The 23,577-nt window shown below is 42.8% G+C and overlaps 2 protein-coding genes across 4 annotated transcripts; one reads left to right on the top strand and one right to left on the bottom strand.

Annotated features, from left to right (window-relative positions):
* Positions 1-1,471: 1,471 nt before the first annotated feature.
* LOC116049682 (cytochrome c oxidase subunit 6B1) lies at positions 1,472-4,759 on the bottom strand. 2 transcript variants are annotated; one of them, XM_031299576.2, is made up of 4 exons: positions 4,655-4,759; positions 3,998-4,136; positions 2,321-2,421; positions 1,487-1,798 (listed from the first exon to the last, which is right to left on the bottom strand). In XM_031299576.2, the coding sequence occupies exons 2-4, from the start codon at positions 4,101-4,103 to the stop codon at positions 1,745-1,747; spliced, it is 261 nt and encodes an 86-aa protein (XP_031155436.1). In that variant the 5' UTR covers positions 4,104-4,136; positions 4,655-4,759; the 3' UTR covers positions 1,487-1,744. The 2 variants fall into 2 exon arrangements, with proteins under 2 accessions (XP_035861852.1, XP_031155436.1); XM_036005959.1 differs by lacking the exon at positions 4,655-4,759 and having other exon boundaries at positions 1,472-1,798; positions 3,998-4,118.
* Positions 4,760-6,336: 1,577 nt separating this feature from the next.
* rasip1 (Ras interacting protein 1) lies at positions 6,337-15,128 on the top strand. 2 transcript variants are annotated; one of them, XM_031299493.1, is made up of 16 exons: positions 6,337-6,632; positions 7,362-7,483; positions 7,814-8,265; positions 8,438-8,698; positions 8,781-9,001; positions 9,090-9,254; positions 9,790-9,994; positions 10,078-10,376; positions 10,484-10,645; positions 11,765-11,805; positions 12,104-12,258; positions 12,388-12,500; positions 13,381-13,675; positions 14,107-14,270; positions 14,353-14,494; positions 14,595-15,128. In XM_031299493.1, exons 2-16 carry the CDS (start codon positions 7,362-7,364, stop codon positions 14,771-14,773), a joined length of 2,976 nt encoding a protein of 991 aa, XP_031155353.1. In that variant the 5' UTR covers positions 6,337-6,632; the 3' UTR covers positions 14,774-15,128. The 2 variants fall into 2 exon arrangements, with proteins under 2 accessions (XP_031155353.1, XP_031155355.1); XM_031299495.1 differs by having other exon boundaries at positions 8,781-8,971.
* The last annotated feature ends 8,449 nt before the right edge of the window (positions 15,129-23,577 follow it).

A 23,577-nucleotide genomic window follows, 5' to 3' on the forward strand; every position in this document is an offset into this window, starting at 1 on the left:
GTCAATGTGCCACACTGACTCAGAGCATCAAATTAATACAAATATATCAGATACTGGTCCTCAAAGAGACTTATTCAGTTGCCCTACATCAATAAGCTTTATAGTAACAATTCACTTGTAAGCCGTTTAGTCAAAGAGATACAGTTCAACTGTGCCACACTGTGGTGAAAATAGAGTATTACACCAAAACAAGCATCTGGTTTTAACACCACTGCCACCCTCTGGAAACACTTCAGTCCCTTTCCGACCGGAGGGTTTTTTTACAGTTCCTAAAACATAACGTTCCTAGAACCCTTTTTTTTCTCGTGTTCCGACTGGACCAATTTAGGGATTATTAAGTTCCTCTGACCGCAGTTCCTGTAACTCTTTCAGCTCCTACTTCAGGGCCTTTTCCCTTTTCTGCATCTTTTTAATATTATATTAACTTCACTGTTTAGCATGCATTCTACTTTTGTAAACAGGTCTTAAGTTTATCTTTGCACTCTAAAGTTTGCTGTGTTGTGTTTTACTTTTATATAAATTAAATATTTAATAGAAAAGTGGGTTACTACAGTTATTTGTAAATGCACACATGAAGGTAGGCCTACCTGCTTGATTAAAAAGAGCAGCAGCAATTTAAATGGCTGTGGTATCATAACAAAATATTGTGGTGGTTAGATGGCTGTGTTATAATAACAAAAGATCTTTTGTGTTCACACAAGAGTAGTAAGTAGAACTGTTTAGAAGTGGACTGTTCCTAGAACTACGTTCCTGTAACTACTTGGTCGGAAAGAGGCTTTTGTTATATTAAGTTTTTACACTAGACAGTCCTGAGAGGTGTTTCAGAAACAACTAATTTAAAGCTATAGAGCGTAGTTTCTGTCCCCCCATGAGGAAGTACTAACAACAACAGTCGGCGCGTCCACGATACAAGCCTTCTGTTGCGCACCCCCCCCTCCTCCACGCAGTTTCCAGGAGCCAAGGAGGACATGGAGGATTAAAAAAACATGGACTCAGAAGAGGTAATTATCTTCACTTGAGCTTCTGTGCGTGACGACGCAATGACGAAATCTTCTGAACATAGTCATACTGAGAAATACAGAGTTGTGTGGAGCTGATAGTCTAATTAGCTTTGTAGCAACTCATTTGGCAATGGCTTGAATGCAACGGACATTCAATAATATTAAAAAGTTACGCACTTAAGCTTTAACACTTCATCTCCGGTGAAATATAGTCTTGAATACTTTGGAGAATACAGAGCAGAAAAATCAATACAGCTGAAGGCTACGTTAGGTGATCCAGAGAGACTACAGGTCTCTGCAAGTTAAACTGAAATCTTAATGGCAACCATTGCATCTACCCCTGAATGGGTATAGTTCATAACCAGGCTTGCTTTGTGAAATTAAGGAACCAATTTAAGAAAACAGTTTACTGTGTCTAGCTTGGAAAAATGCCCTATAGGTAAATCCAGTATGACAAAGTACTGAAACGGTTTAATGAACAACATCCTTTTAATTAAATCCGCACTGTATTTATTGATCAAACAAAGCCGAAGAGTACTCTACAATAGACGGAGAAAAAAAACTTCAGACCTTAACATGCAAGGTAAAAAGCTGTGCGTGTTTATATTTAAAGTTAATAACAGTTAACATTATTGATGATGGTTTGTTAGCCGTTTTGAAGATGTCATGAGGCACACTACAGAGGTAAAGGTGCAACAGCATGTCTAGCAGTGAACTGTCCTGATCAATAACGGCTGCCGATTTTAGATCTTTCCCGGGAAACTTCCATTCTCTATCTGCTCGTCCCATTTGCCGACCTGCGGGAGATATCAGAGAAAACATTAGCCCCATCTGACAACAAATTAATGTTCAAGCACTAGCAGAACTGTAGCTTTACATCGACAGTAGTAGTTTCATGTCAGTCCCTGGAACACCGACACAGATATGAGATGTCTTGGCCTTGGGAACAGAATGTTGTTTAAGATAGTCTCACAGCTGTTATCTGATGTCATGTACAAATTTCCTCATCAATTCAACAGCTGCAGCAACTCTAAAAGAACCTCAACAATAATGAGACCACCTAGAGATAACTGACAAACAGTTAAATCACACAACAAAGCAAAATAAATTACAGAGAAGCAAAACCACACACACAACTCAGAATATCAAGAAGCAGGAAACCAATGAGTGTCTCTGGGACACATTAGCTAATCTTATCTAGTCAGCACCAACAACATTCAGTGTGTGTGTCCAATGAAACTATTAGAAAGAAGTGTAGTGGTGCATTCCACTTTCATACACCTTCACATAAGGGTACTAGCTGTTATCCTATAACTTACCCAGCTCATGGGACAGAGGCTCTTGTAAACCCTCTGGTACCAATCACAGGGAGCCACATCCTGGTCTTTGGCTGACAGGGCCTTGTTGCACCTGTGGAAGTCTGGAGCAAAACACAACAAAAATGTGACACAATGTTCATACTAAAAACACCATAAAAAAAGAAGCCACAGAGATCAAAGGGGCAGTCAGTACCAGCATTAAAATGTCTGGACAGAACAAATTAACAACCAGAGATTTTGTTGTTTCGTTACATTTTATTAGCAAGATGATCAAGCTTCAATCTGAAGCGAAAAGTAATAACCATACCACTCAGGGCTAATACCTGAAACAATGTGGCTAATAACATCTGAACCAACCTGCATATCACAGTGCCGGGAAAAAACTCTCTCAGAGGCTATGTAATGGTTACACCGCTCATTTTTTTATTGTGTTTTATGACCAATGGATTAATCAGAATACTGATTCCAGTTGAGTATATAGTTGATAATTTGCTGAACTTGTTAAAAATTTAATTTTAAATACTACCAAATAGAGCTGTACCGGTTTGTGTATTTATGCCAAACCGTCACAGTATGCACGTAATACGGAACCAGATTTCACAAGCACGAGTTGTGCCCGGAAACTGTTAGCTGTACGCCGTTAGCAACAGGTGCTTAGGTTAGAGAGTTGTGTAGAAAACAAGGACGGTGTATCAGGGTATGTAAATCTAAACACAGCGAACATGCTTACGCACATTCAACGACCCAATCAATCACCCAGATGAAGGAAAAATCAAACCGGAGCCCAACTCCTCACCCCAGCTGCTTTCAAGCAGCCTTTAGACTCAAAAGCAGAATAGGATAAAACAATTACTGCATATAGCCAAGGTGGAACTAATTGTAACCATCCTCTTAATGCACAAGCTCTGTTTTTTATTATTCTATTTATTTTGTATTTTCATTGTTAAAACATAAGAGATGCCTTTCAGTTTTATAGCCTGTTGTGTCCTTTTGCCTTTTGGGAAAGTGTTCAGTGTTCATACAGTGTAATACAAAAGTTTTTGAAATGTTCCTTGTTTTTATAATGAAAATAGTTTACAAAAGTTTCCAGTGGGCAAAATGTTACCTCAGTCCCCAACAAGGGGATTGTGTCTGTCTTTGATACTTGCACTACAGTCTGTTCAAAATAAATGAAAATAAACGTATCCTTATGCATGTTTTTTTCCGCTGTTCTGAACTCACACTAAACCCTCACTCCTAAACCAGGGTATGAACTGAACTGTGACTTGTGTGTACCTATTACTACCAATGTCATGTGGAGGTCATATTTTAATTTCAAGTGAAAATGTTCTTAGAAGTTAAACTATGCCTGATTTGTGCGTTACCGTTAACTGCCAGCTATCTTGTGGGGAACCGAGTAAATGTGATGGTCGTTTCTACACAAGATTTTACAAATGTATACAAAGATTTTAACAAAACCAAAAAGTTGCTGATGAATGCACATTTTATTGGTGCACCTAAAAAAATACCACGTTTATGTGTGTGTAAATGCTTTGATTATGTTGCAGTATACACATCATGACAAGTTCAGGTATTTTCTCAGTGTCCTGTCCTTGGATGCTAAGTCCGAACAGTTTTATCAACTTTTTCCCCAGTCTTATAAACGAGTAATCACAACATATTGATCCATGTTCTCACCCAGGTAGTTCTGGAAACAATTGCGGGTCTGGTTGGTGTTGGGGAATCGGGCGTCAAAGGGAGCCGTCCTGTAGTTCTTGATCTTCTCATCAAAAGTGTCAGACATCTTTATGAGCTTCAATCACACGTCTGAACGATACTAAAACACACAGACACAGGGTGGATCAACTCACAGCTGGTGCAGCATTATACAAAAAAAAAAAACTTAAATGAACAGAGCTAACCCGGTGTTACTTCAGTATAATGCTCAATGTTATCTGGCTAAGCTAAATATACCGTTGCGATCAATGTTAAATTTAGGTTAGATTTGTTTACGCATTACGCAATGCTAGTTCATTTATCAAACCTAATGACAACTATCTAACTCTGATAAGTTTATTGTCAAAAACAAATATTGACACGGCCACATATGTTTGAATACAAGCTAGCATAGTTTGCATAGCTTGACAAAGTGTTGTCAGTTAGCTAGCTAATCTTAGCTGTTAGCTGGCTCGTTGCTAACATGTTAATATATCTAGCTAGATCTTGTTAGATAACACATTTGAGGACGCCTGGTTGTTCCGGGAGTTTGGTAAGTCAAAACATCAGAGAGCTTGAGCAATAGAAGCTTAACATTTGTACAAAGCACACAAAGTTTAGGAGTTAACGACAGCTAACCTTGGGACAGTTCTTGATATGTGTCCTCGGTGCGCTCCGGAAACATGCCCTCCTACGTCGACGCGCTAAGGATGCTGGGATATCGGCTGACGGGTGGGAGTCATGGGTGTACTATATTGCCTGACCAGTCCTTGTTTTTACAATCCAGACTAGCGCACTTAAGTTTATATATTTCTAAAATATGTTTTATTCATTTTTATTGAGCTATAACAACTATCACTAGCCTGTCTCATAATAGAGGGATCAGTTTAGCTTACAAATCTAATGCAACAGAGACAAAATATACCAATCACGTGGAATATTATGTTGCTTTATTGATATTTCCCACCTCAGCAGTAGGATGGATCGGCACAAAACTACAGCATGTTGGTGGTTTAATGAGAAGCAGTATCTACATGCTAATGTAGTCATTGTTAAAGGTGTATTATTTTGAAACAAATAAAGTAGGTTACCTAATCTTGGACGCAAAGCTTTAAGCAACACTCCACACACATTTTAGTACCAAATAGGCTTGTAGATTTGAAGGTGGCTGACAAAATTTAGAACTAATTTTAAATTTAGTATGGCTTCCTCTGAAGAAGACTGCTGTGGTCAGTTTGAATTTGTGTTGCTTTCAATAAATCAATTTTTAAGTAGCCTACATAGCAACATTAATCTTTGGGCTTGGCTAAGGTATTTCGACTAAAAATATATAAAGTCCTAGAAGTCACAAATCATTGCTAAAGTGTATCAGATTGTTGGCTCAAAGTCATTGACAGGAGTCCCCTCAGGCCGCAAGAAAACACAGCGTTTAGGATGTAACCAGTTGAACGTAGAATTCATTTTAAAGTCCTTTGATTAAATATTTCTTTTTAATGTTTGACAAAGTCACTCACAGTAGGCCTATAGTCTGTATTCTTCAGCTCCTTATGTATGATTGGCAAGGAGGCCAACTACAGTAAGACCTAATTTGTTGTATCAATATGATGCTGACTTATGATAATATCAGGCTAATGTTACAGCTATTGTACATGTTGTCCACATTTAACTTGAAGTAACCTGTTCTCTTCTCCCTCAGTGACACTTTGAATCAGTGGAGGAGCCTTCGAAATGGGAAAAGGGTTATTGACCCGTGTTGATGTTGTATTCGGTCTAGAAATGCAGATTTTGGAGGATCCATCCCCTGAACTGGGACACAGAGCCAGTCTCCTTTCTCTTTCCATCGCCATCTTCCTGTCAAAGAAAAGGTCAAAGATCGCAGGTGTCTCTGTCGCTCCCTTGAGCTTCCTGTCTCGCTGTGAGTGTTTCCTTCATCCTCGTTCCAGCAAAACTTCAAACTGGGCCCTCTGTATGTTTTGTGATCTGTTCTAATAAAAATCACAGCGTTGTACAGGATTTAAATGGACACATTCTTGGGAATCTTATGTGGCTTTGAAACCCTGTTTGATGTAACTAAACTTTATTAGGATGAAACAGAGACCCCATATTTGTGTATAATCCAGACAGACCAAAATATAGATATCTAGATTGCTTTGTGGTGTATAATACAGTATGCAATATTCCCAATAAGGCCTTACATTGTATATGTGTGTGTAAATTCACCCATCTCTGCCTCTCTCTCTCACTTAGTCAGGATATAGGTGTTGTCCACTGCAAAGGAAGGAAATTCTGTCACTTAGAACAATGGGCCTGTTTCTCTATCTATAGACCCAGAGAGGCTGAGAGCCAGAGGGCGAGAGGGAGCAGATATTTTCCAGTTAGAGAGAAAAGCAAAAGAGAAAGGTATTTTAGTTAAGATAACTTATTTGATATTAAAGGATATTAGGAATTATAGATATATATGTAGATGTGTGTTAGGTTTAGGCCCTTTTGAAAATGGAATTTCGTCACGGGAAAAAGGAAACGTACAAGGTTATTAGATTATTTTGAGCTGCGTATTTGCATTTCAGTGGCGAAGAATCCTCATAACACACTATAGAAGGATCAGTAGTAACTGTGGGTAAGTGTATTCAAAATCTAACAACTAAAAGCATTGGGATTTCTTTCATGTACCGTTTTGATTTCATGGTTTGATTTTTTTAAATATTCCACCAAAACATCTTGGAAGGATTAAAAACTGCTGTCTTTTCTGCGTAGTATGACAACTTAGATTTTAGGTGTGGACACACGTGTCAAGACATAACAAGTAGTGTTGTTAGAAATCACACTAAAAGGTAGTCGTTTTCCAGAGGACTACAATGATTTTGTTTAGGCCTCCAAATTCAAAAAAGCAAGCGTGATCCTTAATTTTGATTGTAATTTACATAGAAATAATACTGAGAATAGGACAGACAGTGACCTTTGGAGTGGGTATTTCCCTGTCAGTGCAACAGCTGGACCTGAGTCTTACAAAAGATGCTTCCTGTTTGAGAATGGGAAATTCACGCTATAATTTTCAGGGGCTGATTGGGGTGTTTTGAGTTAATTTCTTTCTGTTTGTTTTCACCATGTTGACAACCTGCTGTAGGTATCCTGTTGATATTTTTTAATGGTGACATCATGCCATTGTTATATTGTTATATTGTTTCAATCCTGGCATTGCTGACTCACATTCCTTGCTGCAGTGTGGAGGTAGATTAAGCAGATTAGGGGAAAAGTTAAATTTACAGTATCTTGACATACTGCAGATTATTGAGTTAAAAACATATTTGTTCTCAATATCTGCATATCTATGCTCTCCCTCTGTCAGATGGAGGGGTCTGGCAGTCCTCGCTTCAGAAAGCTCCATTTCCCAGTGGGTCTGTGGATCAACTCGCCCAGGAAACACTTTGCCAAATTAGGGGGTCGCTGGCCCAGCGCTATCTCTGTCAAGTTAGTCTGAAGTTCTCTTAAACTCACTTTTTTATCTCCTGTTTTGCTTCTAAGTCATGTATAATTGTTCTCTTGTTATGGAACTTTCATGGCAGTTATTGTTTAGTTAGAATTCAGTGCCTGATTGTTGAATGAATAGTTCATGTATTTATGTCATCTTATCTTACTTCCACTGTCACTGGTATCCTTTCAACCCTGTAACCCTTCCCTCTTTTATTTTAGTCCTTGTTGTTTGTCTGTGTTTAGTCAGTCATAATTCACAGCTGACTGGTCCCTTCCTTTCTCCTTCCTCTCTCTTCCATCTGTCTTCCCCTCCTCTGTTGTTCCCAGGTCGACCACCAGCTCTGACGCAGCCTCCCTCCACGAGGCCCCCTCTGCTCCTTCCTCTTCCCTTTCTATCTCCACCCCCTCGCTGGCTTCCCCTACCCCATCCCCATCTCCTTCCCCGGCCTTCCTCAGGCCGCGGCCTGCTGCGACCCAGTCCCGCACAAAACGCCTTTCCCATCTCTTCCTGCGAGGGCGCTCTAACAGCGACAGGGACCGGGCGGTGGGGGAGAGGGAGAGAGAGGTTTGGGCTCATTCAGCTGCCCCCTCCTCCCACCACTACTTGCCCCCTGCCTCTTCCTCTGCCCCGGGCCTGATCAAGATCTATGGGGATGCCCTCTCTAGTGGGGCCAACTATCGCTCCCTGCTGGCCAACATTCACTCTACAGCCAGACAGCTCATTGCCCAGGTCATCACCCGGTACACTGAGAGGGAGAGGGAGGAGACAGATGACGCAGGTATGAGAGAGGGAAATTTTCTCTCATTTGGACCTCTGTTGCGACCCATTACTGGGAATTGTTTGCTCAAATATTTAAACCAATTGGGAATGACTTAATATAAACATAAACAGCGGTGTTATGGAAAAATAATTACACCCCTTTCCTCCTCTCTTCCTCCATTACCTTCTAGTTCTCCAGAAACACAGCCCAGAGGACTTCCTGTTGTGTGATGTCATTGGAAAGCCCATCCAGCAGCCAGATGGAGCTATCAAATGGGAGACAGAGTGCCGGAGAAGCGTTGCCCCATGGGAATGTCCCTTGTTGTTAGTGGACATGTGGCGGCCTAAGGACGGATTTGAGCGGCGCTTTGAAATCCAAAGAAAGGAAGACTATGAGAGAGAAGAGAGGGAGAGGGAGAAGGAGCGTGAGAGGGAGGGAGAGAACTATCAAGGTATGTGTAAGACTCAACAGGCAGGTTTCTTTATACACGACACGGGTCAGACTGACCGATCCTCTGGTTGTCTGGGCAACAGGTGTGCGCTGGCGGCGGAGCAGGATGTCATCAGGAGGCGGACCAGAGGAGAGCGAGCGTGGCCACCGTGGAAGAAACTCAGAGCTCAGGAGGAGCATCAGTGACATGAACCTGAGTCTGCGGCGTCGGCAAGGCAACCACGTCAGCAAACAACCTAACAACAACGGAGGAGTGCAGGATAGGAAGAACATTGTGAGCATGATCAACCCACAGCACGGAGAGGTAGAGAAGCTGATGTGGTGAGGAAAAAACATAATCAATCATGCATGTGGCATTCTAACAATCATGTCTTAACCCGCTTTTTCTTCAGATTAGAGCTTCAAAAGCTGAAGCAAAGGTTGGATGGACGAACCAGCCTGCGGAGGACGAGAAAGATTACTCCAGCTGTGACCTGGAAGTGATGTCACAAAGTTTGATCCTTCCACCCACAGACCGGCCCTACTTCCTGTTGCTGCAGGGTTACGATCAGAGCAAGGCAAGACACGCTGACAGATGATATCTCACGGACACAAAACACTCACAAACAACACCCACACACACGTACACTATGTAAACACAGGCACACAGACACTTATGTTGTATACTTTATAGCAAGGTGCATACACACTCATGTGCACATATGCAAACTAACAGACATTTTTATAGAGGATTTGTGCAGATGTACACGCGTGCACACACCCAGTACATTACATCATACCTGCATGTCTGTAATCGCCACATACCATCAGGATTTCCATCCCTCTACAAGCCTCTCCCATTCAGCGTACTGCACAAAACAGCCTCAGAGCAACACAATGCCTCAACAATTTATCCACCGAACGCATAAAACCCCTCTGTGTACATCACACAGGTCTCCATTGTAGCAAACTGTGACACACTTCATACCTTATCAACCGCCTTCTGTTCAACTTAACATCTCTAAGATGGACAAGATTGATATAAACCATAGCACTTAAAAGATAACAGACCTCCCTGACTTTCTTCTGCTCTCCACTTTGTGTTTTGTTTAGGATTTTGTTTTGTACATCATGGCGGGACATACGCATGTGTTTGGAAGAAAGCCCACAATAAGGGAGAGAGAGAAGGATAGAGAGAGGGAGAGGAAGGGGAAGAGGCCTCTGAAGGTGGACACGTTCCTCTCTGCTCATGACCTCTTGGCCAGACACTTATTGGTCAGGAGAGACTCAGCTGTTCCTGAGATGCCCAACAGACAGGGTACTAACAGTCACTGACTCATATCATACTTAGATCCATGGTGCACCTGCTGTTTACCTAAATCTAATTTTATTTTATTGTAGCTCTGATGCGGCCCTTCAGAGGAGGCGCAGTCACACACAATGGAGTGGCCCTTTACAGGGAGACGGTCCTAAAGCCTGGTGATGTGATTGGCTTGGGGAACCACTTCCTTTTCCTGTACCGTGACCCACGTGTGACTCCAGCTCCACCGCTGGCATTGACCCTGCCATGGCAGGTGGATGCCTCCACCACCTGCTGCCCCTCAGGGTTGGTGGACAGACAGGAAGCTCTGAGGCACTACCTGGGGTCTACAGAGGCAGTTCTGAAGTTTCATCCCCGTCACGCAGATGCTCTGTTACAGGTGAGACAGGCAGATAAAGAAGCTCTTACTAACTATTCATTTATCTGGTATCATAGAGAAATGGCCCCAATGACATGCAATTACATATTTATCCCTTTTTCTCTTAGGAGATTATCTCCAAAAATTCCTCCCCAGACTCTGGAGGCGGACCTTTAGCTCCTGCTTATCTCCTCTCAATCATGATAGATCATGCCTCCAAACACCTGGATCCCGCGCTCACACCACAGATATTACTCAAGTCAGCAAATCTAATTAAAGAAATTGTCTGGGTAAGAAAAAAACAACAACAGACCAATATCTAAAATAAAAGAAATGATATGTGGAGTGTCCTGGTGGCCTGGGATTAATGGTGCCAAGCATGAGCCGCAACAATGACAACAACCATGGACCTTTGTTGCATATCATTTCCCATCTCTCCCCCCCTTTCTGATCATCTACTGTTAGCTCTGTGAGGCATAACATGTCCAATAAATACAAGAAAAACCTATTTAGGAACAGCGGTGCATTGGCATGTTAACATGCTTATAATTACAATGCTAACATGCTAAGAAGATATAATGTTTGCCATTTTTATTATATTAGTTTAATGTGTTAGCATGCTAACATTTGGCAATTAACACTTAACACAGTACAGCTGAGGCTAATGGGAATGTCATTTGTTTTGCAGGTATTTGGTTATAAACAAAAGTGTTGTACAAATTATAATTTTGACCTGATGATGGTGCTAGATTAAAGATCAGAAGTTCACCAAAGTTATTACAATTCAACCCTAATGGGGTAATAGATGTCTGAAACAAATGTTATGGCAATCCATCTAATAATTATCAACACAATTTAGTAAAAGACAAAAATGTCAACTTGCTGGTGGTGCCAGAGAAAAAGTCAGGGAATCAACATAGTCAGTATAGGATTTCTGGGAACCATGAATGTCACTCTATTTAATAAGTCTGGAGCAAAGGAGTGAATCGACTGACATTACCATCCATAGAGCCATGCCTTACATATAAAATGTGCCTCATGTTATTAAGTAAAATAATAAAATATCTCAGAGGTTTAGTGGTGGTTCATCTGAAGCATGAACCTTTTCTGGGAACGTATTTCATGACAATATGGCCACGTCCTTACTTCAAACATTTACTGTAGGCAAAAAAACATCAGTTAGGCAGATTGAGATATTCAGTCAGACAGAAAAACCAGCAGTCAGACATGTGCCCTTCATTGTGGCCTGCTACATTGTGGACAGGAGCGAGGATGAGCTGATGTCACTGCCCTCCTGTTGGAAAATGTGCTGTAATTGTCCTGGCTGCAGGGCTAGACCCCGCTCCCCCTCCTCCTCCCCACACTAACCCGAGATGTCTGTTCTCTTCTGTCTCCAACTCTCTTTACAGGACAACATTAAGGAATTTGGGGATAAGCATCCCACGCAAAAGTAAGAACATTTTTGTTCTACTTCATATTTCCTCTGTTCAGAGATCTACTGCTGAGTGATTCATGATACATTTGTGCTTGTGCTGTTATGTCTTTGGTACATTTTTGTGGTATGATGAAAGCATTATAACAAGGCAATGTTGAAAAAAGGTTTAAATATAGTTAAGCAATAATAACAGTCTATTTTTACTCACAGTATGGTGTGTTTCTCTTTTAAAGCATGAAGAAAATACTGACAGGAGAATGTTCACAAATATTTTACAGCTAACATAACTTTGGCATTACATAAATGTGTCCAGTTCCACAGAGCAAGAAGGTGAGATAAGCACGCCGAATGTCCAGAAACTGTCCTTTGATCTTCGACCCCTGATGTTCTGGATGTCAAATGCCACAGAGCTCCTTAACTTCTTTCAGGTCAAAGTAGAAGCCATGGAGAAAGAGTGGGAGTTTGAAGGTGAGAGTGATTTGAAAAGACTGGAAATTACTGATTCAAGTAAAAAAAAAAAAGCCTTTGAATGAAATAAATTAGAAATTAAAGTGGGCATAAAATCTTTAATTACTCTTACTGATCTTTTTTTTAAAGCTCCGGGGGACCCAGTTTTGACGGCTGACATGGACACCTGCTCAGAAGCTCTGGCGCAGCTGGATGACGTCATTATGCACACCTTCCAACAGTGTGTGTATCACCTCACCAAGGTACAGTATAAAAGTATGCTACTAAATTTCGCTATACTGTTTTAGCAGTTAGCATACAAAAAAAGTCAACAACTTTATTGCTTTGTATGTATGACGCCAGGAATACTTTGGAATACCACTTCGAATTAAACTTCACAAAGCGACAAGCAAATTGTCTTTCTGAAGACTTAATACATATTTTTTTGTTTTCCAAGATGTTTCTGGAGTTGTCTCACCATGGCCATCCCCAACAACACCCACAATTTATTTTAATTCTTTCCATCTGTGAGCAGCTCTTCCATTCTCTTTGTGCTTTGCATTCTGGGAGAATAGTGTAAATCAACAGCACACTTGCAAATTGACTGTAGTCAGTAAAGTTATTTCAGTATACTTTATTTTGTAATCTATCCAGTGTAAACACACTACATACTAATAAAAAACAGATGTTAGCGTATTAACTTACTAGCATTTGCTAATTAGCATTAAACACTCTAAGTACAGTTGAGGCTGATGGAAACAAAGTTTAAGTTTTGCAGGTATTTGGTCATAAATGACAAATTTGAACATTTGACCTGATGATCGCACCAAAAAAAAAAGTCAGGGGAACACCAAAGTTATTAGAATCTATCCAGAGGTGGATGTGAATATCTGCACCAAATTTCAAGAAAATCCATCAAATAGCAGTTGAGACATTTTAATCATAACCACAAATGTCCAAAACATAATCCATCCAATATTTGTTGAAATATTTTAATGTGGACCAAAATGGTGGACAGACCAACAGACAACTCTCCACCTTCCTGTCTATCATCTTCATTTTAACCCATCCCTATTTAATCTGTCCCCTCCCTGCCAAGAAATTAACTCAAGTTTCTCAACTCAAGTCTTTCTGTCCACAAAGACCCTGTACTCACTCCTCCCAGCGCTACTGGACAGCAACCCATTCTCCAGCGAAGAGAAGGAGAAGGAGAAGGATGGAGCTCAGAGTGCAGAGGGAGAAGAGAAAGGAGGAGGGGAAGTAGAGGTGGATGACGTGTCCACCTTACCGCCCAAAGTTGCCGGGCTGGTGGAAGTGTATCGCTGTACTCTGATGCTTTCGCGCGAGGCGTGTCTGTCCCCGCCGCTCACCTCCCAAACCTTTGGCTACCTCTTCTTCTTCACCAACACCTCCCTGCTCAATACTTTGTTGGAGAGAGGTGAGAGGTCACAGGTTTAAGTGAGCCTAAGTAACTTTTGCTGAACAGCAGCCACTGTGGCCACAAGTGACAATTAGGACATAATGTTAAAGGAGCTCAAGTAGAGAAGAGTCACAAAGTTTGTGACAATGATCAGTTATACCGCAATATTTAGTTTCAAACAATAATACCAGACTAAGGAAGGTTGTAACAGTAAAACCCCTGAGTGTAATAAATTGAGCAGTGGTGTCTTTTATTGTTTATTATTATTAGAACTTTTCATTTGTAAAAGTAAGATTGTGTTATTTCTTCTTTCCAAAGTTAGATAGTCTCACTTTAAAATCAGAGCTGCTCTTTAAGTGCTCTCTTTAATAATAGAATTGGTTCTGTTCTCTCTCTCTCTCTCTCTCTCTCTCTCTCTCTCTCTCTCTCTCTCTCTCTCTCTACTCTAGATGGACTGTTTTCATGGTCCAGAGCGGTCCAGATCCGTACAAACTTGGACCTGGTTCTGGACTGGCTACAGGGGGCGGGATTAGGAGACATAGCCTCTGAGTTTATGAAGAAACTGTCAGTCACAGTCAACTTCCTATGTATTCCCAAGACTCGACTTATCCAGGTAACACAGCTACATGTGTAGGAAGCCTTCAGTCCTAGCCCAAGATTATTAACTGATTGACTATTAACCTCTCGTCTATCAGTCATCCTGGACCAGTCTACTGGAGGACCATGTCTTGTTAAGCCCTTCCCAGTTGCACCACCTGCTCACCCATTACAAGCTGGGTCCAACCAGAGCCCCACCAGCATCCTGGGCCCCTCTGCCAGGCACAGAGCTGAGTGGAGGTAAATAAAACTAACAGAGATAAGAATCCACCCAGGAAAATTATCTGTTAATTGTTAAGTGTGTAAGTCAATTCTTTCTTTTGCTTTACTCATCTTTTAGACATCTTTGAGAGCTTCCTGGACCATCCTCCTCTAATCCTGCCAAATGAGACTCCACGCCTCGACCTTTCCCAGCCAATCCCGAGCCCTGAGCTCCAAAAGGAAGTGACATGTCTCCGCACCTTCTTGTGGGGACTCGACCAGGATGAGCTCCCCGCCAATCAGAGGACTCGGCTTTAAGGAAGCCCATATTTGTCTCTCCATGGATGTCTCAGAAATGAAAAGGAAATCACCAGAAACCGCTAACTGCACACCACAAAAAAAGCAAACCGGACATATTTTCTGCATTTTGTTGCCTGGTTGTTGTTTTTTCATGACATTTCCATATCAATTCATTTATCCATTTAGATATTTTCAAGTAAAAGAAATGTATTGGATTTGGTATGCCTTTATAGGTTTTACAAAGCAGGGAGTAAAAACCTCATGTCTGTTGGGCCATGCAGTGTTATGCTTTACGTGACTGTTTTACTTGGCTTCCATGTATGTTTTTAAACTACTTGTTTTTAATAAAATGCTGAATTCTAGTCTAAAAGACCTACAGTTTCCGTGTGATCTTTGACAAGCTTGTTTCCCACAGCAGGGCCCCTTGGGCTTGGCAATCGCCTACACTTCCACACCAAAGGAATATTCCACAAGGTGGCGATGCAGGACTCATTCCCCTTTGACGTTAAATGATGAGTCTGCAGGTAGAATTGCTTGACTAAGGAGGCGATCAAACATCTACATTATCGTCTGCTCCAAAGGCACACTCTCATTTCCTGTAATCATGGTAGCATTTTACGAAGGGGTCATGACTCAAGAAAGCAAATGAGGCTGTGACGACCACACACAAAGGTTAACTTTACCAAGGTAAGCTGTCGTAAAGGTCAAAGCCAGTGACTTAAGAGCAGGGGAGATTTTCATTTCCCTTTGTTGATGTGACACACACAAGTGGTCTGATTGGTAGGGTTTCACATTTCATTAATGTGGTACAATCCTATGGCCCTATTAAAGTGCAGCTCATTAAGCATAAATCAGCAAGTGGCTGTTATGAGCAGGCAGCAGACAGGTGATATCATCAACAGGAGTGAGTAACAGCTTAACTTGAACTGTCACAATTTGGTAATATCCAGTCAATTTCATTGTCTAGTCAGGCAGACCTCTTGAGAAAACAGTTCACCGCTTTCTTTGTTTTGAGAGTGAAGCTCTATGACGTCTCCACAAACTTATCACGCTCCTCCTTTTGGCGCCCGACCAAATGGCTTCCTTTCTTCCGGTCAGCCTCTCAGATGAATTCCTTTACGGTAAAAAGCTTTAACAAAAAAACACATCAGTCCCGTGAGAGACCCCCTGCTTACATCATAACTGTTGCCTCCGGTTCTGTCTCCCCAATTTCTTACAGTGCTGACATCAAAAACATGCCACTGAGAAAGACCGGTTATAGATTATGAATCATAAGAAGAGGCTCTCTGTGGTCACATTTATCAATTAGGGGATTGTAATCACTCTCATTTGAAATTCAATGTGGTGTATGAGTGAGAGTGAGACTTTGTTTGTGTGCTAATTTCAAATTTCCAGTAATGTCAAACAGATGTAGTCTGTAGCTTTATAATTAAACACAGATGGAGTTCAGACTGGTATAGGTCCATGGTGATTGTGTGATATTACGGTAGTCTGTGATACAATACGGTGACCAATGTCTGAGTACTATCAAGTAACGTGTAAGGTTTAGTAAGCATGTGACACACACACACACACACACACACACACACAGTTTTCTGTGATCTCAATCACTGACACAGACAAAATGTCATACACACTTTCACCCAGAATTGCGTAGTCATATACAGTACACACACAATACTCTTTCTCTGTCTCTCTCCACACACACACACACACACACACACACACACACACACACACACACACACACACACACACACACACACTAAGTAGACTTCTTCACCCAGGTGCAGACTCCCACACCTGTTGTAGCAGCTCTCTGTAATTAGCTCAACACAATTATCATTGGTGGATGGAAGGGAGGGGAGGGTGAAGACAATGGGGCAGTTATTCTCTCCCTATCATCTCCTTCTCTCTCCCTGCTGTCGAGTAATGAAAGATTCTTCCCTTCTTCAAAGAGACGGAGTTTCCTACAAAACAGCTGAGTCAGAGGAGAAAAGAGAGAAGGATGAAAAGAAAAGGAGAACAGTAGGGAGGCGAGCGTGGTAATGCAATGCTGCTGGTGTGAGGCCCAGTGGACCACAGTGATTGTGCTCATTGTTGTTACACACAGGAGTCATTTTCAGGAACCAAAAAGGGCCCATGGCTCTCACACTAACAGCTACAACCTGGAACGGCCTCAGTATCTATTTGTTATCTGGTAACACTTTACCTGAGCTGTACGTCATCGTAAAGCTTGAAGTATAAGGAGGTTTTTCAAGTCATACGTCACGGGAAAGGGCAGAATACCATGACTGTAGGGCCACTGATGGAGGTTGTGAGACATGTTTTATCAGGAAATCAGAGGGGAAAGTGTGAGCATTTATGTCCAACAGAGTCATCATTACCAAATATTACGGAATCTGGTTTCTTATACCAGCGGAGACCTGCATTGTGGGGGACAATATTATTTTTACAAGTCTGGCTCCTAATAAATTAAGCTAAATTTCTTATTTTGGGTCTCAGATTAAAAATATTGAAGGATCAGGCTGCATGAGACACAGTCACCAAGTCAGCTCTAGTCTACTCCACAGCACTGTGGAGTAAGGTCTGGCAATGCGAGACTTGCTCTTGTCTGAAACAAAGTAAGAGTGGAATATTGTACATGGCTTTGGGCTAAGTCCTGTGTTAAGACCAGGAAGGAAACAAAGGAGCAGACTGACTGACAAAAAGACAGACTGGGGGTGGAGGAATCTGCGAGAGGTTTGAGACTAGTGGTGAAAAGGTCAGAGGTGCCGGTAGGGAAATCAGTCAGATGCAGACAGACGACAGACTGTGACTGAGTTTGGAGATGGGGAGACTCATGGATGAAATGGACAGCAGGGCCTCAGTGAGATGACTAAAAGGCCGAAAGAAAAGCCTTGGTCCTCCTCAAGGGACAGATCTGTTTTCCTGGTTACGTCACCCGAATGTGAAATGCAAACATAAACACACAAACTTTTTTTTTTTGGTGCACACGTGCGTGCACCTACGCACAAATGCACACAGGCACACGCAGGGATATAAAAGAACCCCTGTGAGGTCAGATCCACCAGGCTGAGGCTGTTCACTGTTACTAGCCAGCTAAGCCTCACAGTCTCACTGGCAGCTACAACCACCACCACCAACCACTGTACCCTGCCTTGCCCTGCCCTGCCCTGCCCCGGCCTTCTCTCCACTGGCGGCTGTCTGTCCTGGCCTGCTGCTGCTGGTTCTGCAGGGTAGCAGAGCGTTTATGTGTGTGCTTTTCAATTTGGGACAGGGCCAGTGCCACCAATTAGGAACTGCTGGGCTTTTCCTCTTTTCCAAAATGCCCTCATCTACCTTTTCCCTCCTTTCTTCCCGTTTTTCTCTCTCTCGTTTCTCGCTCAGTATGTTTCTCTCGGGCCGGGGGGCCTGTGGGTAGGGGCCTTATTCCATCAGCCTGGGGCTTCTGTCAGAGGCTTGTTCCATTTTGCGTCATGGTGTTGACTGAGCGGACCCCACACTTAACTCCCATAGAGCTATGGGGTTGGGCGGCAGGGCAGCCGGCGCGGGCTAACGCGGCCCCGTGTTCAGCGTGGTAATCTGATGGCCATGTTTATTTTATGCTGCTCTCCTTTGATGGAGCAGAAAAAGTCTTTGGGCTTTTTGTTTCAGCACTTTCACTGCCAGGTCAGAGGTGCTCGCCGTGGTTACGCTCAGGAAGAATAATATTTGCCCTTATATTCGTTCCAAACAGGCTTTTTTCCATATTAGTGTCAGGGATACTCTCTGGGTTTCTGCCTTCCACTGATTCTGCACATTGGAGGTGAAGAGTGGTGGGGGACCGCACCTCAAAAGGATCACTCCCTGGAGGAAAACGGGGGTGTTCCATAGGTCGTCCCCGGGGCCTGTTCCTATACCCCTGAGTGGACCCCCTTCACACTCAGCTGCGGACCTGAGAGACACCCCTGCAGCCATATACATAAGCACCAGTAGTGAAGGAAAACACACACATAAACACTCTCCCTCCTGCTTGGCTGCCCCGGGCTCCACCTCAGCTGTCAGTCGTCCAAACCTCCCAGGGGTGCTTTTTAATGGAGTTACAAAAGAGTTACCTCTCTTTGTGTGCCTGTGCTTTTCACCTCAAAACTCACACACACACCCACCTATCTTCCTTGCGTCAGCTGTTTCAGATGGGTCGAAAAGCCAGGGAACCGCACAAGTCATTATATGAGGTTTTTACTTAAACATACGAGAGAGGCAGAACTGTCCAAGTTCACTAGATCAAATTCTGACCCCAATTTGTTCTGTACAACCACACATACAGTACAAATCAAGTCTCACGTATTGCCCCTCATCACAATGTTATGTACTTACTGTATTGTATGTTCTCTGTTGAGCTTTACAATGTTGATCTGACCTGGGAAAGTGTTCCCTGAGTGGTGAATTACAGGACCTGCTTTGTCACGCAAGAATGCTTTTTACTTTGAAGTTTAATCAGTAAGTAGCTTTTGAGAGAAGAAGCCCAGACTGTGGCCGGAATACTATTTATCTATCTAGATTTTGTTATTGTAATTGGCCAAGGTTTATGCTGTGATCATGATATTACAGAAATGAATCACTGTCACACAAGATAAGGCACCCTGGGGAGTTTTATGTGAATAATGTTTCATTTCCTTCTGGGTTGTTCATTATTTATGATCTGAATACAGAAAAGACTGGGTTAAGGCCAGATAGGAACAATAAGCACACACACACACACACACACACACACACACACACACACACACACACACACACACACACACACACACACACACACACACACACAAACAGAAACTAGATCACCATCAACCATTCTTATCTGTTCATTGGAGATGAATAGAAAACCATGTGTAAGAAGGACTCTTTACACTTCCTGCCCTCCTCCATATATCCCATTACACACCTTTCTTTTGTAACACTTTAGACATGTTTCTGGCCTCCCCTGTGACTGTGAGGTATGTGCTTACTCACAGATGAAGGAGCCTAAACTCTGATGTAATCCAGGGGAAACAGGGAAGCGAGAAGGGGGGGACTACCCTGGTGGTAGGTAATCCTATCCCTCCCGGTGCAATTTAGCAGCTCAAAACAATTACCAACTGGCTGGCCCCAAATCAGCGCCAGCAGCCAGACAAAAGGGATGTAGACTTTGCTTGTTAGTAGACACTGATGTAAAGTCAGATTTACTAGGTCACTGCAGAGGGGAAGCTAATCTGGATCAGGGTTTGGCAATGTTGTGTTTCACACTGAGCTTGAAAGCCTCTGCAGATGGTACAGTGTGGGAGACAGCAGAAAAGCCGGGTTAGTGAATCATAAAAAGGTGCTGTCAGTCAAACCCAAAGATTCACCAGCCAGAAATCTGCTTGTGAGGCGTGTGTGTGTCCTCCTCTTCCCACTCACTGACACCCAATCAGGGGCAGATTAAAGGGGTTCGCCTTTCCTGTGACATGCCTCTATCTATATCCCTCTTCCTGTGCCACAGTTATCCCACGCTGTCGCCCAACAACCTTTAGATTGGTGATAGTCTGTTTTAAGTCTTGCTATCTTTGTTCAGTCACTCTCTTCCATAGCATCACTTCGTTTTTTCTCCATGACCGTTTTACCTATCTTTCTCCAATCCTCCCAACCCATCCCATAACTTTTGTTTCTCTCTTCATGTGTCACCATCCCATCTTCGTCATCCCTCTTGGCTTCCCAGGATAGCCTCTGTCACTGTATTTATTGTCTTAGTGTCAAATCTAGACCAATGTCCGTCCAGGCATCCTATTCCATCGCCTCCCATCTTACTCTTTTGTCGTCATCCCTTTCATTTATCCCTAGTGATTGTCCCTGCTCCTGTTGTTTCTGGGCTTTAAGTCCAGTCTGATGTGAATTTCCTTCTTATCGTTCACTGAGCCATTCCTTGCATTCCTGGCATGCTTCCTGGCGCTACCAGGGGTCCAGCCAGATGCGAGGGCGTCTGTAATACAAGGCAGACGCTGAGGCCAATTGACACCATTCATACATCCAGCGGTGACCTTCTGATGTAAATGGACAGAGTGATTGATGAACAGAAAGAGGATGAGGAGTCAGGGAGAAAAGGGAAGGGGAGACATAAAAAGACAGGGGCGGCATTGGCGTAATGGAAATGTGTGTGAACTCTGTGCCAAAAATAGAATATTCTGGATAGTTTTCATTTCTAAGTACTTGACTAACAGACTGTTATTGATAAAAGAAGACATGTAAGGCATTTAAACATCTCCCGACCGAACCGTTTGTGGCTAATTGGGAACAGCAGGGGGTCAAAGTGCACATAAACATCGGGAACAAGAATAGAGAAATTAGAATAACTTTCATGTCATTCCTCTTAGTCACAGCCCTCCAATGAAAAAGATGGTTCTCTAACTGCACACTAAACAAAGCTTTTGTGAGTTACCACAATGAACAAAGGTCAAGAAAATAAAACTGGAGAGACGCCGTGGATGTGACAGGTCGTGCAGATGTAAGTAAAAGATGGCAGTCAGACTTGTCAACTGGAGATAATAATTATGGTGGTTACAAAGAATGCACGCAAACACATTACTTCCATATCTTGCTCTCACTATTCCTGAGATAAGATAGCATGTCCAAGGAGGATGAGGGGTAGATAGTCCACAGTCTATATAAACATTTACAGTAAATGTTTTCTATCTACAACAATATGCGAAAAAGCGAAACTGCAATGCGACAACAACTGCAGAAACTTCAATCCAAAAAAGAAGACAGTGTATCTTCTGTGCCATATTTGCACCGCTTTTAGTCAAAGTCACTTCAAACCAAAGTTGACATTTCAGTGAACTTGAGGTCCGCCTCCCCTCCCTGTGCGGTCAAAGCACAGCCTACTGAATGTGGAGAGTAGGCTTTTTGATTTCCAAACATTTTCAAATGCACTCTCCGAACTGTTGTACTCAGCTCCCTGATCCTGATGTCCATACGCTGTTTCAAAACATAAACAGGGACAACACGCGGATATGAAATTTCCTTTCCTGTGTTTGCTCTTGGTTATGATGAAATTTACACACTCTGCATGGTTGACGCACAGGAAGTGGTCGGCGGAACAACGTAGAATCAATACAGCTGCCCATGTGCACTGTTATAAGTTGTGTTATCTGCTATCATTGTTGTAGGAGGTTGATTTACGATTGTCAGCGTGTAATGAGCGTTAATTTAATGAATGGCCAGTGATGAAGGGGCCTGATGTGCGTCAGCATTCAAAGAAACAGCCAGGACATGTCAGGTTAAAAGGGGGCAGTGGGTTATAAATTGTTTTAAATGCTGGGATGAACTGTCTAACAGACGTAAGCATATGTGTGTATCTGTGCATTTGTTTGTGTGTCTGTGTGTATGTGTGTGTCAATCTGTCTGCAAAAGGGCACCCCCCGCCCCCCCAATGTGACTGAGGTCACGTCACGTTGACAAAGTCACTAAGTAGGGCAAACTGTGACGTCACACAAGTGCTCTTCCTTTTGTCTTCCCACTCCTCTCACTCTTTCCCCGTCTTCTCTCCTGGCCCCACTGCCCCTTTACACACACACACACACACACACACACACACACACACACATATACACACACCCCTCCCTGTTTCCCCTGCGTTTGTCAGCAGCTCTCAGCTTCCGTAGAATAACACGACAACAGGCTCAGTGTGTGGCTGATGCAGACGCACGGCGCGCCGGCAAGTAGTGGTCAGCTCTGATACAGTATACATCACACACACACAGACTGACAAAGGGACAGGGAATGCACAAGTACTGTCTCCGGGATAACTATTCTGCATGCTGAGGAATGCACCAGAAATAGGACTTTCACTCTCCTCTCTTTTACTTTTTTTTCTTCTTTTTTTAAGTTCTGTATAGGGTCACTGGTGCAGATATATATAACAGCCAAGAGATACAAATAATTCACTGCTTGATTAAATATGCTTTGATTGTTTAAAGCTTGTACTGTTTATGTTTTATTAATCCTCCTGCGCACCAGACTGCACCAGAGAAAACAAGAGAGGGATGTGAAGTGGAAGCGAGTGAGTGTGTGAAAGAGAAAGTAAGAGAGGAGCTGGTAGGGAAGCACTTTGAAAGGAGGAAGAGATGGAGAGAGAGAGGGATGCAGACAGACAGGACACGCAATGACAGGAGAGGAAAGAATGTTTAGGGCGACTGAGAATGGCGGTGAGAGGAGCGGGAGCTCTGAGACAGGCCTGGGCTCTCCAGTGTATTAACACCAGTCTGAGATGGAGGGAGCAAGCAGGGTAGATGGAAAGTGTTTGCACAGTAAAAAGTTCCTTTTGCGTGGGTTGCTTGCTTCCCGCTGTACTCCCCCTCCTCTCTCTCTCTCTCTCTCTCTCTCCTTCCTCTTCTCCTTCTCACACTCACTCACACACTCTGTCTGTGACCTATTGCTTCAACTAGTTCATTCAGAGATTTCCTCACTGGCAGACGCAAAACTAAGTGAGAGAGGAACGTGAGCAGGTGAGCAACGCAGAGTCAGAGAGGGAGAGGATTTCGGCTTACTCTCACTGTTACACATGCACGCCCGCCCGCCCACACACACACACACACACACACACACACACACACACACACACACACACGTACATTGTGTTTTGTCACTACACCATAGAGTTTGGTTTCCAAACAAAATTAGCCTCGTAAATATGTTTAATAAGAGAGCTGATTTAAACATTTTACACCCAAAGTTTCTGCCAGGAGAGACGTTTGCCTCATGTTCTTGCTTTCATCCCTGCATCCTGCCCTTTGCTCTGCTCTGTGAGCTGAGCCAGCAGA

This window comes from Sander lucioperca, chromosome 10 (assembly GCF_008315115.2).
Source record: "Sander lucioperca isolate FBNREF2018 chromosome 10, SLUC_FBN_1.2, whole genome shotgun sequence".
Lineage (NCBI taxonomy): Eukaryota > Metazoa > Chordata > Actinopteri > Perciformes > Percidae > Sander > Sander lucioperca.